The sequence below is a fragment of the Lepus europaeus genome, chromosome 14 (assembly GCF_033115175.1).
Source record: "Lepus europaeus isolate LE1 chromosome 14, mLepTim1.pri, whole genome shotgun sequence".
NCBI lineage: Eukaryota > Metazoa > Chordata > Mammalia > Lagomorpha > Leporidae > Lepus > Lepus europaeus.
This window is the reverse complement of record NC_084840.1, coordinates 93,291,733-93,310,311: the sequence shown is the minus strand read 5'-3', so window position 1 is coordinate 93,310,311 and position 18,579 is coordinate 93,291,733. Positions and strand designations below refer to the sequence as shown.

The window sequence follows — 18,579 nt, the reverse complement described above, 5'->3', positions numbered from 1 at the left end:
CATTAAGCATCTTAATATGCACAGTGATATTAATGACTAAGTTAAGCTAGTCAAACATCCTAACATTTTATGTTTCAAGTGTTTTCTAATTTCACTTCAGCTTTTAAACACTGATTGAAGTTAGTGTTGAGATGTGCAATTTTTTAGGTGAACAGAAAGAAACCAAAAGAAACCTTCCCCACTATTAGAATCATTCAGAGACAGAATAACTAAGCAGGCATCACAACTATTCTTAATCGGTTTTGAATTCATTTTGGTGTACATTAACCACCTTAGAAGTGATAGCCAGCAATTTCATTTTGTTAAAGTTAAATTTTCACAATGTTTGTATCCATATGTTTTCCGTACTGAACTGTATACAAACATAATTTATTTCCATGGTGTTTTGTTCTCTGGTTCTACTTTTATACTAGGGTAATAAAAATAGCACATTAAAGCATTAGTCAAATTTTAGTATACTAAATCTACATTTTGGAAGAGAAAGTTGGTAAGCAATTATTCTTAAAATGGTATGATTGAAGGACTACCATCCTAAAGCAAAAGTAAATATGAAATAGCGTGATTTCAATTGTTGTCTATCACTGTTAAAAATAAGCTTTAAATAATTTCCTTCAAAAGGAGCTCCACTGTTGCTGCATGCCTGCAAAACACAAGCTTACTTGAATTTTGAGAATAAAGTGGACCTCCATTAACATGAGGCTGAGCAGAAAATTGAGCGGTCACAGAGGGAGTTCGTCTGTATCCACCAGAAGATGTCGAAGAAGTGGTAGAGTTGTGTCGAGAGATCTGCCTGGTCATTGTGCCATACTGGGAACCAGGAGCTGAGCCCGGGGCTGCTGAAAAGCATTAGTCAAAAGCAACCAACAAAGAGACTTGAGCATTATAATAACCTCAGAAGACAGAACAGAGAGGGTGGAGTCGCAGGTGAAATATGCAGCACTTTTAAAGTCCCCAGCACAAAATAAAGAGAAAATTCAAATAACTCTATCTCCAAGGTTGAAAACAGAAGGAAATAGAGCTACTGTGTACAAAGTCACAAATAAAGTCACAAATATAAGTAAGAGACATTCTTAAACCTTTTAAGAAAACATAATCCCAAACAGTATTTTGCTAGTATAACATGTTTTTGTTTTTGTTTTGTTTTTTTTGGTATTTTAGAATTCAGTCAGCCCTCATATCCATGGGTTTCAAATCCAGTTGAAAATATTCAGGGAAAAAAATCTGCATCTGTATTCAAGTGTACAAACTTTTTTCCTTGTCATCATTTGCTTCACAATACAATTTAACAACTATTTACATAGCAGTTACATTGTATTAGTTATTGTAAGTAATCTAAAGATGCCAGAAAGGATATGGGAAGCAAGTGTATAGGTTAAGTGCAAATACTATGCCACTTTAATCTAAGAAACCTGAGCATCCAAGGATGTCGGGATCCAAAAGTTTCTTAGAACCAAACCCCATGGATACTGAGGACCAACTGTATATAGCATTTTTATGCAAACTACCTCTCCAACATAGGAAATACCAAAAGACAGTGTGAGGCAGAAAGCATCAGTCCTTCTAAAATGTATTCCTACATGTTTTACAAACTTCCTTCCCACTGTCAATATTTTTAGAATTTTGATTCACTGCGTAAGAATTAACAAATTCAGGTTAAATGATAAAATTTAAACTGTTAAGCATACTTTCACATCTATTGTATTTTTGTTTGTATTTTTAATGCATTAGCAGTTAATATTATCAACACCTATTATAGAAGAATTGATCTTAAAAGAAATCATTTCTAGTTTCAAAGCACTTACATTCAGTGTCAATTTGTTGCATACTTCCAAATTTTGAAGATTAACAAACATTGTTCTATCCCTTAAATTTTTTTAATTAACTAATTTGAAAGGCAGAGCAACAGAGAGAGGTAGAGAGAACAGTGGGGGGAGGGGGAAAGAGAGAGAGTGAGTTCATTTCATATATGACTACACAGCCAGATCAGATCTGGGCCAGGTGGAGGCCATGAGCCAGGAACTATATCCCAGTCTCCCATGTGGGTGCAGGGGCCCAAGCACTCAGGCCCTTCAGCTGCCTTCCCAGGTGCATTAGCAGGAAGCTGGATCAGAAGCAAAGTACCTGGGATTCAAACTGGCACTCTGATACGGGATGCTGGCACCACAAGCAACAGCTTAATCCACTGCACCACAAAGTCAGCCAGCCCCTTAAATTCTTACAAATAACAAAACTGGCAAAAAAAATTTTAGACTCTTATAAGGCAGCTTTGTTTAGAAATATATATTCTCGTTTTCCATGCTTGGAAGGCTTTTTTCCATGTGACCCCTAAAGCCATCTGCTTTTTGGTTACTAAATTATCATGCTCTTTTTGTGACTTTTTTTTTGGGGGGGGGGGGGGACAGGCAGAGTTAGACAGTGAGTGAGAGAGAGAAAGAGAAAGAGAAAGAGAGAAAAAGAAAGGTCTTCCTTTCTGTTGGTTCATCCCCAACTGGCCGCTACGGCCGGTGCGCTGCACTGATCTGAAGCCAGGAGCCAGGTGCTTCTCCTAGTCTCCCATGTGGGTGCAGGGCCCAAGGACCTGGGCCATCCTCCACTGCACTCCTGGGCCACAGCAGAGAGCTAGACTGGAAGAGGAGCAGCCAGGACAGGATCCAGCACCCCAACTGGGACTAGAACCTGGGGTGCTGGCGCCGCAGGCGGAGGATTAGCCAAGTGAGCCTTGGCGCCAGCCTAGTGACTATTTTAATATTTATTTTGTATGAGTGAAGTTGACCATCTTTATTTGATTACTGTTTATAGCACTTGCCTATTTTCTGGCTAGATTATGGCCTTTTTCTTTTTATTTGTTGAACTCTTTAGTAGAGCCGTTAAAACTTTTGACAATAATGTAAGTTAAAAATGCACTATCTCAAAATTAAATATGCTAATATAACTTATCATTTGAACCAAGTATAATTAATACTTAACATTTCATCCAATGTGATCTTTGCTAGCATTTCAAAAGTTTAATATTTAAAAGGTTAATACATTTCAAAGTCAATAATACTTTCCAAAGTTAACATCACGATTAATGTTAACCTTCTTGTCCCACGCAAACACCAAATCATGGCACAGTAAGTAAAAAGTATCTTATTTTTGTTTCCACTCGGTGGTCTATTTTACTCTCCCTGAGAGGTCATACAAGGTTTTAGATAAAGTCATACAGCAGAGGTTGTTCATTTTAAGTGTTGATATGTGACATTTTGGAACTCTCAAGCCATAGGCAGTCACTAATTATGTGACTCATCTACATACTCTTACTCTATTCAAAATACTGTTAAAGTCTATAAAATGATTGTTATATTTCTCTGACTTATATAAATAGCATATAAAATTCTAGTTATTTTTCTTGGTGATTTAAAACTGAAAGCCAATTGTTTCACAACTGTTTCAAACTATGCTTACTTTTGATTTTAATATCTTATTGTGAAATAAATCATAATGCCAATGTTTTAAGAATGATATATAATTATGTTTCATGTATAAATTTACATATTCATGTGTCTACATAAACTGTAAGGAAAAATAATACAAATATCTACCTCAAAAAATCGAATATTAATGGTATGATTATAGCTTCCCGTGTGCCATTTTCTTGGACTCCTAACCCAAGGTTTGTGTTAAACATTTTTTCTTTACTATGTAGTTTTTTTTTTTTTTTAACCACAGATATATAATCTTAATCGATACACACAGCTTTTACAAACCTATTAACTTCTATAATGGAATGAATCCATATGTATTCTGTTAAACTGTTATTTCCCTTGATACTATTTTTTAGGTCCACTCATATGGATAAAAATATAATTTACTTTTTTTAAGGTCTACAAGGGGATCTGAGAATGTGATGGTCTAGGCATATCACTCTGGAAGTCACAGCTCTGTGACAGTGCTTTTCTTTCTTTTTTTTTTTTACAGGCAGAGTGGATAGTGAGACAGAGTGTCAGAGAGAAAGGTCTTCCTTTTTGCCGTTGGTTCACCCTCCAATGGCCGCTGAGGCCTGCGCATCTCGCTGATCCGAAGCCAGGAGCCAGGTGCTTCTCCTGGTCTCCCATTCGGGTGCAGGGCCCAAGCACTTGGGCCATCCTCCTCTGCCTTCCCAGGCCATAGCAGAGAGCTGGACTGGAAGAGGGGCAACCGGGATAGAATCCGGCGCCCCAACCGGGACTAGAACCCGGTGTGCCGGCGCCGCAAGGCGGAGGATTAGCCTGTTAAGCCAAGGCGCCGGCCTGACAGTGCTTTTCAAACTGGTTTTAGGGTACACTCTTAAGAATCGGAGAACCCTAAAAAGCTTTCATTTATGTGAGTTATAGCTATGGATAATTATATAAGAAATTAAAACTGGTATGTCTTTAAAACATATTAATACACCTATATATAACCTACTAGCAGCCAAAACATTAACTTTATCATGCTTCTCTGGAAAATTCAACTATATATACACATACAGCAGAATGAAAATGGAAAAGGCAGCCGGCGCCATGGCTTAACAGGCTAATCCTCCGCCTGTGGCACTGGCACACCGGGTTCTAGTCCCGGTCAGGGCGCCGGATTCTGTCCCAGTTGCCCCTCTTCCAGGCCAGCTCTCTGCTATGGCCCAGGAAGGCAGTGGAGGATGGCCCAAGTGCTTTGGCCCTGCACCCACATGGGAGACCAGGAGAAGCACCTGGCTCCTGGCTTCGGATCAGCGCGATGCGCCAGCTGCAGCGCGTTGGCCGCGGCAGCCATTGGAGGGTGAACCAACGGCAAAAAGGAAGATCTTTCTCTCTGTCTCTCTCTCTCTCACTATCCACTCTGCCCGTCAAAAATAAATTAATTAATTAAAAAGAAAAAAGAAAATGGAAAAGGCAAATAATGAATATGGTTCTGACATCAAAAATTCCCTGGGTCCCTTCGCCATGTTTGGAGAACTGGTGTTCTATAGTAAATATTTGGAAAGGAAACTGACTGATAAATCTAGGGCAGGGACATGTTCAACTTGAGTAGGCAACAATAAATCACATCCCAAATGAGTGTATCAATTAACAAACTCCCACCAGCAATGCACTATCCTGTTCCATCCCTCCTCACCAACAATGTTGTGGTTGACTTTGCATTTTTACCTCCCTGGTGGGTATATAACAGCATCACATTATGTTTTTAATTTTAATTTCCTGATCATTCACTAGGTTAAAGACATTTTCTTTTTACCAACACTTTCTATTATGATGATTCTTTGTTAAATTACCTCCTTTCCTCCCTGTTCCTTTGTGCATCTGTGCAAATGTTCTGAAAAGATGTTCGCTTTATTTCACCTAACCTGAAACTGAGCTCTCATTTTTTAAACAGTTCATTATCCATTTCCTCCTAGGTCACTCTTCATTGTATGTTTCTAGGCTGAATGGTTTTTATACCAAATATGTATTTAGAATGACCATTGAGGCTCAATGCAATCATCCCCAATGTGGGAACAATTTAAATTCATTTTATTGAGAAAACCGTTCCATAGCATCCTCAGATGTTGTAAAAATTGGCCTTTATCTGGTTTTCAAGCAGATTTCGCCAAGAAAGCTTTGGAGCACCTACATCACATATTCTCCTTTCCATTTTTCTCCTCCTGTCTCCATCTTCACCCAATCCTGATTGCTGTATAAACCAGGGAGTTCCAAACCAATTTTCACTTGAGGGGGAAAAGATTACATTACTAATTTAAAAACATTTTTTGAACAATCACTGCTATTATTATTTCTTTTAGAAAAATCTAGACAAACAATGAAAATCACATTATGTTGGTCATAAACTAAGGTTAGAAACATTTTATATTACAGAAAAGGTTATTTTGTATTTGTTTATTGTGTAAGTTCAGAGGATTTTTACCAAAAGAAATTAGTGTATATTAGATTTAATACTTTAACCTGTGTATTATCACCTACAACCTAGTAACTATAAAAGCTAGCAGTGTATTAGCTACAGAGGAGTTTACTATGGATTATAAAAGTAAATCCAATGGCTCCAGCAGCAATGCAATCTCACCTATCACAGGGTACACTGGGAGATGTGGGGGCAGAGGTGGTGCTGGTGGAACTGCAGAGGGAGGGGCGGAAATATTTTCTAATAAGATAGTTTATAATTCAGGTGAGAATGCAAGAAAACAGAGCTAAACATTCAGAAACAGCAGGAAAAGTACAATGCATTAGAAAAAACTGAATGATACTTAAATGTAAAGCATGGTCAAATACTCATATACAAGAATTTCACTAGGTAAAGAAAGGCCAGAGTTTACTCCTCCTTTAATTTTAAAATACACCTGTTTTTATAAATAGGTTTATCTGCTTTTTCCAACAATAAGCTTGCAAAACTAAAGATTTCTCCTCTAACATTTATCATAGTTAATTTTGAAAACACATTTTAACACTATAAAAAGTCTTCATTTTATTTACTAAAAACCAAGGGTCTTATTTAATACAAAGGATTTATTTAATGCTCTCCCAAGAATTTCTTAAATTTTTACACTTTTTAAAAAATAAAGAACTTTTCCTATTTTAATATCAACCACTGCAGTATGTATTCAATCTCCTACATGGAAGTGATAAAAGGACAGAACAAGCCAGCATCTGGAGATACCAGTCCACAAACTCTTAGAAATGTCATTCACCTTTTCAGACACTGATCCTCTGGGTGGAGTACCATACGCTACTGACTAGTCATTCTCAACTAGTATGCAAGACAAATCGCATTTCTAAAGTAAAATGACCAAAAAGTAATTTAACAAAGCTAGTTAATATGCACTGCATGTCATGAGTAACAACTGGTAAAATCCTGAAGCCTTTGTGAAAAACAGTCTAAAAATACTGCTAGATTTGTTATTAGCCTTTAAACTAGTAGCAATCACAAATTTGACAGTTTCATCAATACGACTAAATTATTTCAGTCTTCCATAATATAGCTCCTAAATATTGCCACGTATTAAACACGGAACAATAAATCACTTACCTGGTCCAACTGTCGGTGGCGATGGTGTAGGCACAGCAATGGGAATGCCAATACTACTACTTCCACTGTTTTCTCGACTTCCACTTCCTCCACTACTTCCACTGCAAAGAAACATTGTGAAAGAAGCAAACTTGGAGATTTATAGGAAAAACAAACTTTGCAATAATCAATCCAAGGCCACTAAGTACTCCTGTATCTTTTATATATTACATATTTTCTTTTTGTTTCTTACAAAGCTTAACGCTAATAACTGAAGTGGTTCTTTTGTTTCACTCTACTTTTTTTTTTTTTTTTTTAAGATTTATTTATTTATTTGAAAGTCAGAGTTACACAGAGAAAGAAGAGGCAGAGAGAGAGAGAGGTCTTCTATCCGATGGTTCACTCCCCAGTTGGCCACAACGGCTGGAGCTGTGCCAATCCGAAGCTGGAAACCAGGAGCTTCTTCTGGGTCTCCTACGTGGGCTCAGGGGCCCAAGGACTTAGGCCAGCTTCCACTGCTTTCCCAGGCCATAGCAGAGAGCTGGATGGGAAGTGGAGCAGCCAGGTCCTGAATCCGTGTCCACATGGGATGCCGGCGCTTCAGGCCAGGGCATTAACCCGCTGTGCCACAGCGCCAGTCCCTCACTCTACTTCTTAACCTATCTGATACAAACATAATGGCTACATAATAATCAGAACTACTAATTATAGTGAGAAAGAGATGACCAGATGACAAAAAAACATCTGACAGTATGGTGAGCTGACAACGTTTATTTAAAATGTGCTGTGATGAGCAGTGAACACAGCAGACGAGAACCACATTGTCATGGTAAGCAAAGAAAAAGATACTAAAACATAGTGTGATAGCTACAACAAAAGAGAATGTACAAGATGTTATAGAAGTAAATAAAAAGGGCAACCAATGCTGTTCTAAATTAATATGAAATCTACTCATCTCATAGAAAGGTAAGAAAATGGAAATTTTCTAGAAAACGAGCATAACAACAAAGATGACAGTGGTGAAATTTCAGTGTGGACAATCTGGAACTGTTGCTGCCGGTGAACTAGCCAACTGCCTACTACTCTCCTTCCTATGGGTCTACTGTCCTTTCAGCTACAAGCCTGGGACTCTCAAGCTGTTTACAGTGAGGTTCACAACTGTGCACTACTCAGTTTTCAGTGGTGTGTGCACACTCGTACATGGATGAAAACATACCTATGTGTATGTGTAGTCTTAGGCTCCATATTATCTTTTAAAATCAGCATAAACTGCTTTCAAGTAAGCCAAGAAACTAAGATTTGCAAAGTCTGGAAAAAAATTTTATTTTCTTCTGTGGTATGATCAGTCTATAATTAGATTATCACATGTCAATGGAAAGAAGATGAAGAACCATTTATGTACAAAAATAGTCTAGACATGAAGGCCTTCCCAACTCCCTCAAGCCGGCTGATCAATGCTTCAGCCTTGTGCTCCCACTGTATTATAGACATACGGATATTTCTGTACTCATGATTCTTCCTGCTATTACTGGCTTATATGCCTTTTTACTAATACAGAGACTGGCAAATTATGGCCTGTGGGCTAAAATTGGTCCACTTGCCCCATTTTACAAATCATGAACCAAGAATGTCTTTTACATTTTCAAATAGTTGGGGGAAAAAATCAGAAGAGGGATACTTTCTAAAACATTAAAATTATATGAAATTCAAATTTCAACGCCATAAATAAAGTTTTACTGAAACATAGCTATGCTCATTCATTCTTGTCTATGGATGTTTTTGTGCTACAACGACAGAACTGAGTAATTGCAACAGAGACCATATGGTCCAAAAATTCTAAAATATTGTCAATCTGGTCCTTTACGGAAAAGTTTGATTCCTGTTCTAACAGAATGCACTCCTGACAAAAAGAATTACACCTAACTAATACATGACTAGTAGCTAATGAAACAACTTTTCCTTTAAAAAAAACAAAATTGTTTTGGCTCATTAATGCATTCCATCTCATTTCTTACTTTCCACTGGAAATCTTTGCCAAAAGCAATTTTTATTCTAAATGAATAAAGTAACCTGGATAGAGTACATTTTTTACATCACTTTTAAATGAAATTAAAACAATTTCATAGGGATCACTAATGAAGGAATTCTTAGTAACATATTATTAGACTACTACTGTTTCCATTATAAAGGAAAATCATACTTTGGTCCAATAATTCAATAAAGACAAACATGAAAAGAATAATTATGGTTCTTATTGAGTTTGACCTGGTATAGTATCTGCAGATAGTAAAGTAACAAGTTGGTTTTTTTTTTTTTTAAAGACTTACTTATTTATTTGAAAGTCAGAGAGAAAGAGGGAGGGAGAGATATCTTCCATTCGCTGGTTATCTCCCCAGAAGACCACAACAGCTAAGCCTGGGCCAGGCAGAAGACAGGAGCCAGGAGCTTTTCCCAATCTCTTCTAAAGCACTTGGGCCATCTTCCACAGCTTTCCCAGGCCATTAGCAGGCAGCTGGATTGGAAGTGGAGCAGCCAGGACATGAAGCAGCATCCATATGGGATGCATGCATCACAGGTGGAGGCTTAACCCACTACACTATGCAGGCCCCAACAGTTCATTTATTAACAATGGTAATAGCAACAAACACCAATTACCTAATACTAACAACCTGATATGCCTTATCTAGCTGAATCTTCAAAACTAATTTTGCTAAATTAGCTCTAACTTAACAACCGAAATTTTGGGCCTCTTTGCTCAAATCATTAAGGGAGAGATTAAACTGGGATTAGAACAAATTTATATAATTTGGTTTTAAATTTGCTCCAAAACTGAACAAGGTAGAGACAATAATTGAAAAAGAAAATGAGGGGGATTTTGGACTTGCTGGTGATGCTCCACTTACTGACCTGGGTGATGGTTACAAGAGTATCCTCAACTTGTTATTGTTCATCAATCTATACACTTAACACAGAGTTCACTCTTCTGAGTATGCTATGTTCCATAACTGTTAGGTAGGAAGTCAGAAATTGAGCCTATGTGTGTATGAGAAAGGCCTGAAGACCAGCACCTACTGAGGAAGCCCCAGAAGCCCAGTATCTGCACTTCAAAGTCCTGCCCGGATCCTGATGACCTTCCAGGGGGTCCTGCCCCTTCCACCTGGCCTGATAAACATCCTTCCTCTAAGATGGGGCAACGCCAGCCAGGCTTCCCCTGTCTGATAACTTCAGGGGAAAACTCAGAAAGGAATTTTTTTTTTTTGAAAGGAATTTTTTGTATTTACACTCAACAAGTCCTTTGTTCAAGAGGAGAACAAGAGGGGGAGAGAAAAGGTGGGAAGGCAAGACCCATCCCCTTAAAAACCCCAGCCTAAATGTGAACTGCGCACTCTCTCAGGTCCTGTCTGCAGAGGTGCCCATCCGTTCTTACGGATGTCCCTGTCCTAATAAACCTTGCTATTTTGCTTTCCACTGCTCTGTCTCACGCCTGAATTCTTTCTTGGGCAAAGACAAGGACCCTTTGCTTCTCCGGTAACATAACTACGTTTGTCCCACTGGGTAGTTGATATCTAAAATATTTTTTTCTTTGCACTGTTTGGAACTACAATTTCATTAAAGTATGAAACCGTTAGAATTAAGCTAAATAGGAAAGTACAAGTAAACATCTACAAAAACACTGTTACCATCAGCCAAGTCACACACATGAAACAATGCAAAATAATCTTTAAAATTTTACAAGTTGAAATTATGGAGATTTCCAAAAATAAAGCTATAAATGAAGACATACTGACTGTCCTGAAAGTTTAAATCCGTATTGTATAACTTCTATGCTATTTAGCCTTTTCTCCAAAAATGAGTGGTGGCCTTGCACTTTTTTAAAAATTTTTATTGAAGGTATATAAATTTCATGTATTTCCTATACAAAGACTGAGACACTTTTTTAAAAGATCATTTTTAAAAACATTCTTTAGCTTTGCGGCTGGCACTACGGCACAGCAGGTTAAGCTACAATTTACAGCACCAGCATCCCATATGGTCACCAGTTCGAGTTCCAGCTGTTCCACTTCCGATCCAGCTCCCTGCTTATATGCCAGGGAAAGGAACAGAGAATGCCCCAGGTGCTTGGGCCCATGCATCCAAATGAGAGACCTGAGAAGCTCCTGGCTCATGGCTTCAGCCTGGCCCAGTACCAGCTCTGGTGGCCATTTGGGGAATAAACCAGAGGTTGGAGGATTCTTTCTCTCTCCTTTCTTGTTCTGCAATTCTGACTCAGAAGTAAATAAATAAATCTTTAAAAAAAAAAAAAAAAAAAGGCCGGCGCCGTGGCTCAACAGGCTAATCCTCCGCCTTGCGGCGCCGGCACACCGGGTTCTAGTCCCGGTCGGGGCACCGATCCTGTCCCGGTTGCCCCTCTTCCAGGCCAGCTCTCTGCTGTGGCCAGGGAGTGCAGTGGAGGATGGCCCAAGTGTTTGGGCTCTGCACCCCAGGGGAGACCAGGATAAGCACCTGGCTCCTGCCATCGGAACAGCGCGGTGCGCCGGCCGCAGCGCGCTACCGCGGCGGCCATTGGAGGGTGAACCAACGGCAAAAGGAAGACCTTTCTCTCTGTCTCTCTCTCTCACTGTCCACTCTGCCTGTCAAAAATTAAAAAAAAAAAAAAAACACACAAAACTCTTTAGCACTGATCCAAGTAGGTATTTGTCAAAAGCAAGAAATATTAATAATGTTAATAGTATAAATAGATTAAAAAATTAAAAAAGAAAAAACTATGACACAAATTTATAGGAACTACTTGGTACCTTTAAAGAAACTTGTCACCAGTCAATAACACCCCCTCATAAACATTCAAATGCTCAACGTGCAGCTTTACCTGTGTGTTCTTGGTCTCTGATTTAAAGAAGCTGTCCGGCCTGGACTATGTTGACTTCCAAGCCTAGCAGGACTTGTCATGTAGTCATTAGGAACTGTTGGGGGTTTAACAGGTTCCAGGGTTTTATACGGAGTATTCCGTCTAAAGAAGCATAATGAAGAAAGGAAAAATAAATAAAATAGTAAAACAGTATTTTCCCCTCAAATCTGTGATTGTCCCTTTGTGATCAAGCATAATAGAACTTTTATTTAACTGGGGTATACAAATTTTGTTACTTTAACACAAAAACCATAGGAAAGGGAACTTTAAAATTTCAGTCTTTTGAAATATACATTATTCCCAGCTCAGTAACCCAAAAGGCCCTATCCTATACTTAGGAAGATAAATATCTCCTTTGCAATGTATTCCTACCTCAGTAGTGAACTACATGGAGAAGTATATTCTGATGCTAGATGTAATGTGACTAATTGTCAGTAGATGATTTTTATTTTCGTTTGGTAACCTCGTATTTTTTTAGGGGCAGAGGGCTTAAAGAATGAAAATGGAAACCAAATCTTCAAAAAAGTTGACTGTTTTATCAACCTCTCTACCAGAAACAAATTTAACATACCATTTCCTGTTAAAATGGACAATCTTTCAGAAATATCTTGGCAAATATTTAATGTATTTAGTTATATTGAGACATGGGAAGGAAGAAGTCGTCAGCTGTTACCTTTCTACTTTTCTAACTGGCCTTCCCACAGAGCTACTCTATTATAAAGGGACCTATGACCGTGAGCAACAGCACAATTGGACGTTTTCCAGGCAGACAGTCCCTAAACCTCAGGTGCCAGGCAATACAGGAGACAAGAAAGCTCCAGAGCACTATGGCAAACTATACCGCCCAGACCAGCCACAGTTCTGACATATAAATCCTGCACATACATCTGAAGTCTAGTTACCACATGGAACCACCCTGAAATAAACTGTCAGGTCTATATTTTTTTTAAAAATTAGTAAACAAAAAATAATGATCATTTATATACACATAAAAATATATGTGTAGTATAGCCATCTATAGAGAATATTATAAAGCAAGCAAATTCACTTTGGATTTGGTTCAGGGAAATAAGAAATAAAATGAATCTGTAACAGGTGTGTCTCAGAGAATATCCGATGGCAAGGATCCATACATTTACTTAAATCACAGAGACATCTTTCCTTTAACAGGAGTTCTTTTGTAAAATGTAGCTGATCTCTTACCCCAACGTTCCCCGGCCTGACATGGGAGGACTTGGTGGTTTCTGAGTAGGAGGATTTGTTCTCGACAATGTGCCAGTTCTTGCAGGCTGGTTATTTCCATGCTAAAATATGGAAAGAAGAGCTTTTATTTTTATATCAAATTGTTCTCTTGGTGTTTTAACACCATGTTTTATTTTTTTTTTAATATCAGAATGTAAAGTAAGGATTCCCAGACAATTTGAATAAAGACTTTGGTACCACATTTTTAAAAGTCAAGGAACCACTTGCACTGTTTTTCTTGTCTGTGTGTGTGTGCCATTCATACCAATGTATGGCAAACTACAGATAAGATTACTGATTTTATATATTAATTTATTGTGAAACATGGTCATTGAGATCATACTTATCTAGATTCAAATATTTCCTACAATATTTGAAATGGGTGCATGAACAACAGATCTCATCGTCAATTTGCCAAAATGCTCACCCAAAAAATTAACTTTATTCTAACAATTCAGTAACAAAGTCACATATGATGTCTGGGAAACCTCCTAAATGTAAGTCAAAGAAAGCAAGGCAACTATCAACAAATGAGCAAAGCAATAATGTTAGCAAAATTAATGTTCCTATATAAATGCAAATGTCAATATATCTTTGATATATTAACACAGCCAAGCTAAATGTTGCTGATTTAAACTGAGCTTAAATATATTTAATCTACATAAATCCTACAGGGAAAAGCAGACAGACATAAGAAGAGTTTTCAAATTTTAGTGGCTCTGCAGCCTCTATCAATATAGAGGGAATACTGTGGATCAAACGATAAGTAATGTCTCTTACCTTGGCTTTTAGCCACTTTACGTTGGCAAAAAAAGAGGGGGAAAAAGTAACAATTAATTCTACAAAGTTTATCTAATAGGAAATGTTTACATTTACAGTTATTCAATTCACTTAATTAAGCTTTTTCCCAGCCATATTTCCAATATTTTTTATAGAAAAGTATATCCATTAGCACTGGGACATATTCGTTTGTTTCACGTATTTTTCAAAATAAACATTCATAAGGTAACAACCACTTTATTATTCCAGTCTCATTCAGGCCCAATGATTTCTTAGGTGAGTATCTTATCCTAACTCATTTGAATCACAGAGAAAAAAAAATAAATCATGGAAACACAAATACCCTAACAGATTAGATGTAAAGCTATTTTAATACATCATTGCACAAGAGCTGTAATTTTATTGTATAATGAATGCCCAAGTATGAGTATTTATTATTTGAGCAGTTGTACAATATTCTACAAGATGATAAAACTGCAAATCTTGAAAGTCAAAGCCACAGGACTTGCTTTGGCATAACAAATACTAAAATTCAAAATCACAGTTGCTTCCAAAGTCAGAAAAGGACCTAGCACCTTGGTGCTTAAAAATGAAATTACCGGCCGGCGCCGCGGCTCACTTGGCTAATCCTCCGCCTGCAGCGCCGGCACCCCAAGTTCTAGTCCCAGTTGGGGCACCAGATTCTGTCCCGGTCACTCCTCTCCCAGTCCAGCTCTCTGCTGTGGCCCGGGAGTGCAGTGGAGGATGGCCCAAGTGCTTGGGCCCTGCACCCGCATGGGAGACCAGGAGAAACACCTGGCTCCTGGCTTCGGATCAGCACGGTGCGCCGGCCGTAGTGGCCATTTAGGGTAAACCAACGGAAGGAAGACCTTTCTCTCTCTCTCTCTCTCTCACTGTCTAACTCTGCCTGTCAAGAAAAAAAAAAAAAAAGAAAAGAAAGAAAGAAACAAATTGTCATGGATAGCAACAGCTTAGCTGGATTCTAACAGGATAAAGAGAGTCTAGAAAGCCTTCTCATTTCCAGTGTATGAACTGAAATCCTGAGCAGGTAACACACTAGCAGGAAGTCACTTCAATTTTAAGATTTCTGATAAAGCAGTTTAGGCAAAATTCAAAAGGGAGAAAAAGCTGCTTTGATTTCATAAGTTACTTCTATGAAAGTTGACTAGCCTACCTATATCAAATAATGTTTACAGTCTTAGGGCATCACCATTTGTACTATGTCACTGAGGAAAACAAGAAAAAATACTTTTAATACACGTTTTGGGTTTCAAGTTCTTTTCACAATATCTGCCATTTCAGTAAGTATCTATTATTTTTCATGTGACCTTGAAGAAGTTGCTTTCTTTTGGATACATTCTCATTTACAGAAACAGTGCCAGAAATGTGAGATTTTTAAAATGATATATTGTTCACTTTGATCTGAAACTACCTAACCACTACATTTCACATCCCCACTAAGAAAGTAAATTACAACATAAAGACAAGCTTCAACCTCTTAGGCAGCTGGCCCTCCTATATTAAGTACATTCATGTATGCAGATATGTTGGGAAGTTTGGCAGAAAATAATCTCTTACAGCTCAACATAGTGTAAAACCTTTTCCCAAATATATCAAAAACAAGGCTGTCTTTATTCAGGAGCTGGCACTGCAGTGCAGCAGGTTAAGCTACCACTTGTGATGCTGGCCATATCATAGCAATAGTTCAAGTCCTGGGTGCTCTGCTTCAGTTCCAGCTGCCTGTTCATGCACCTGGGAAAGCAGTGGAAGATGGCTCAAATGCTTAGGCCCTTTCACCCAGGTAGGAAACCCGGGTGGAGCTGCCAGCTCATGGATTCAGCCTGTTCTACCTCCAGCTGTTGTAGCCATGTGGAGAATTACCAGCAATTCACTCCTTCAAACAAATGAACAAATCTTTTTAAAGATTTATTTATTTGAAAGGCAGAGATACACTGATGCAAAGGCTTAGACAGAGAGAGAGAGAGAGGGCTTCCATCCACTGGATCACTCCCCAGATGGCAGCCAACAGCTGGAGCTGTGCCAATCCAAGGCCAGGAGCCAGGAGCTTCTTCTGAGTCTCCCACGTGGGTGCAGGGGCCCAAGCACTTGGGCCATTTTCTACTGCTTTCCCAGGCCATAGTAGAGAGCTGGATTGGAAGTAGAGCAGCCATGATTTGAACTGGCACCCGTTTGGGATGCCAGCGCTGTAGGCAGCAGCTTGACCAGCTACACCACAGCGTCGGCCCCACAAATCTTTTTTGTTTTTTTAAAATCATTGCCTTTCCTTAATATTTACATAAATAGATGAATAATTTTACCATTTGCCTGGAATCTTACGTTAAGAACACAGAATTTTCCTGGATTCCTCCCTATCTTCTATCAAGTACATCACAGTTTTGCACACCATAGGTACTAGTATCAGGAAGGCCAATTCCTTCTTTGAAATAATTCATTAGCTCACGCCACTGTTTAATGAAAGTGAAGCTTAAACTTAACCATCAGAAAGCACCAACAAATCTTTAAGTAGGGACTTTAGCAATCACAAACTGCCAGCTCATCTCTAATCAATCAAATATTTTCTTTGTCTTGCTTCCTTGGACTTCCCCTCACAGCCCTAAAATCACAGTCTATTAAAAAAACTAAAACATTGATATGCCTGATATCACTAATAAAATGTCACAGTTCCCAGACCACATGGCCTTTTTGAAGTTTAAACACAAGCATACAGGGGTTGATGTTGTGGCATATTAAATCTCCACCTGGGATGCCAGTATCCCATATGGGCACCAGTTCAAGAACTGGCTGCTCCACTTCCAAACCTACTCCTGTTAATGTGTTTGGGAAAGCAGCAGAAGATGACCCAAGTGCTTGGGTCCCTACACCCAAGTGGGAGACCCAGCAGATGCTCCTGGCTTCATCCTGGCCCATGAATGGCCATTGGAACCATTTGAGAATGAACCAGCAGATGAAAGATCTCTTTGTCTCTCCTCCTCTCTGTAACTCTGTATTTTGAATAAATAGTAAATAAATCCTTAAAAAAAAAGAAAGGCATATAAACATTACTATAAGAATAGATGCCTAATTCTTTGTAGGGGCCAGTGCTGTGGCACAGTAGGTAAAGCTGCCACCTGTAGTATCAGTATCCCATATGGAAGCTGGTTTGAATCCCAACTGCTCCACTTCCAATATAGCTCTCAACTATGGCCTGAGAAAGCAGCAGCAGATGGCCCAAGTCCTCAGGTCCTGAACCCATATGGGAGACCCAGAAGAAGCTAATGGCTCCTGGCTTCCAATCGGCTCCCTTCTGGTCGTTGTGGCCATCTGGAGAGTGAACCAACAGATGGAAGACCTCTCTCTCTCTCTCTCTCTTTCTGTAGCTCTGCCTTTCAAATAAAACTTTAAAAAAATCCTCTGTAAATTATCAACAATATTGTATAGTTGTTAATTATTCAAAAACAAACTTAAACATTCGTACTAAGTATTTAAGTTTTCTATTCTAGCTTACTCTGCAACCTTGTGCTATCTTATAAAGATCATCTTATCATATAAGTATGTTCTGGTAGTTTCTCTATGCTAGGATTCGCTTATACGTATCTTACAATGTTTCCAAAGATAAAGCCAGACTTACTCTGGGATAACTTTTCCATATTTTTAAATTCCCACTACATGTATGTGTATTATAAATTTTGTAGTATAAAATGCATGAATACAGTAAGTGTCATTAAATGAAACTCAGACATATTAAAAACAAATATCAGGCTGGCGCTGTGGCTCACTAGGCTAATCCTCTGCCTGTGGCGCTGGCACCCCAGGTTCTAGTCCCAGTTGGGGCACCAGGTACTAGTCCGGTTGCTCCTCGTTCAGTTCAGCTCTCTGCTGTGGCCTGGGAGGGCAGAGGAAGATGGCCCAAGTCCTTGGGCCCCTACACCTGCATGGGAGACCGGGAGGAAGCACCCAGCTCCTGGCTTCATATTGGCGCAGTGCTGGCCGTGGCAGCCATTAGGGGAGTGAACCAACGAAAGGAAGACCTTTCTCTCTGTCTCTTTCTCACACTAATTCTGCCTGTCAAAAAAAAAAAAAAAAATCAAAACATTAAAAATTTACAAAGTAAGAAAATATGATAGGCCGGTACCGTGGCTCAATAGGCTAATCCTCTGCCTGCGGCACCCGCACACCGGATTCTGTCCCGGTTGCCCCTCTTCCAGTCCAGCTCTCTGCTGTGGCCCGGGAAGGCAGAGGAGGATGGCCCAGGTGCTTGGGCCCTGCACCCGCATGGGAGACCAGGAGAAGCACCTGGCTCCTGGCTTCAGAGCAACGCAGCGCGCCGGCCGCAGCGGCCATTGGAGGGTGAACCAACGGTAAAGGAAGACCTTTCTCTCTGTCTCTCTCTCTTTCTCACTGTCCTCTCTGCGTATCAAAAAACAAAATATGATAGAATATTAATCCTGGCATGTGGAAACTTGACAGCTATAATATTAATATACCTAGATATAAGCTTTATGTTTGCATGTTTTTATAAATATAAAAACTCCAGAGTCAAAAGCCAAACAGTAATATCAGGAAATAATATTTGCTAAAGTATTAAGGGCTGTTTTACTTAATAGAAAAAAAGGGCTCCTAGAAGCCAGTGTGAAACTTCTAACCAGGAATTGGAAAAAGAA

The 18,579-nt window shown here is 39.0% G+C and overlaps 1 protein-coding gene across 7 annotated transcripts in view; it reads right to left on the bottom strand.

Moving 5' to 3' along the window:
* ABI1 (abl interactor 1) overlaps positions 1 to 18,579 on the bottom strand; it is a 112,906-nt gene that overhangs the window by 11,601 nt on the left and 82,726 nt on the right. For 2 of the 7 annotated variants that reach the window (XM_062211155.1, XM_062211157.1), the window contains exons 4-7: positions 13,100 to 13,200; positions 11,858 to 11,998; positions 7,012 to 7,112; positions 660 to 836 (exon numbers count right to left, since the gene is read on the bottom strand). In XM_062211155.1, coding sequence (XP_062067139.1) covers positions 660 to 836; positions 7,012 to 7,112; positions 11,858 to 11,998; positions 13,100 to 13,200 — 520 coding nt within the window. Of the gene's footprint in view, positions 1 to 659; positions 837 to 6,051; positions 6,130 to 7,011; positions 7,113 to 11,857; positions 11,999 to 13,099; positions 13,201 to 18,579 lie in introns of all 7 variants that reach the window. The other 5 variants (XM_062211156.1, XM_062211158.1, XM_062211159.1 and 2 more) reach the window with 3 other exon arrangements.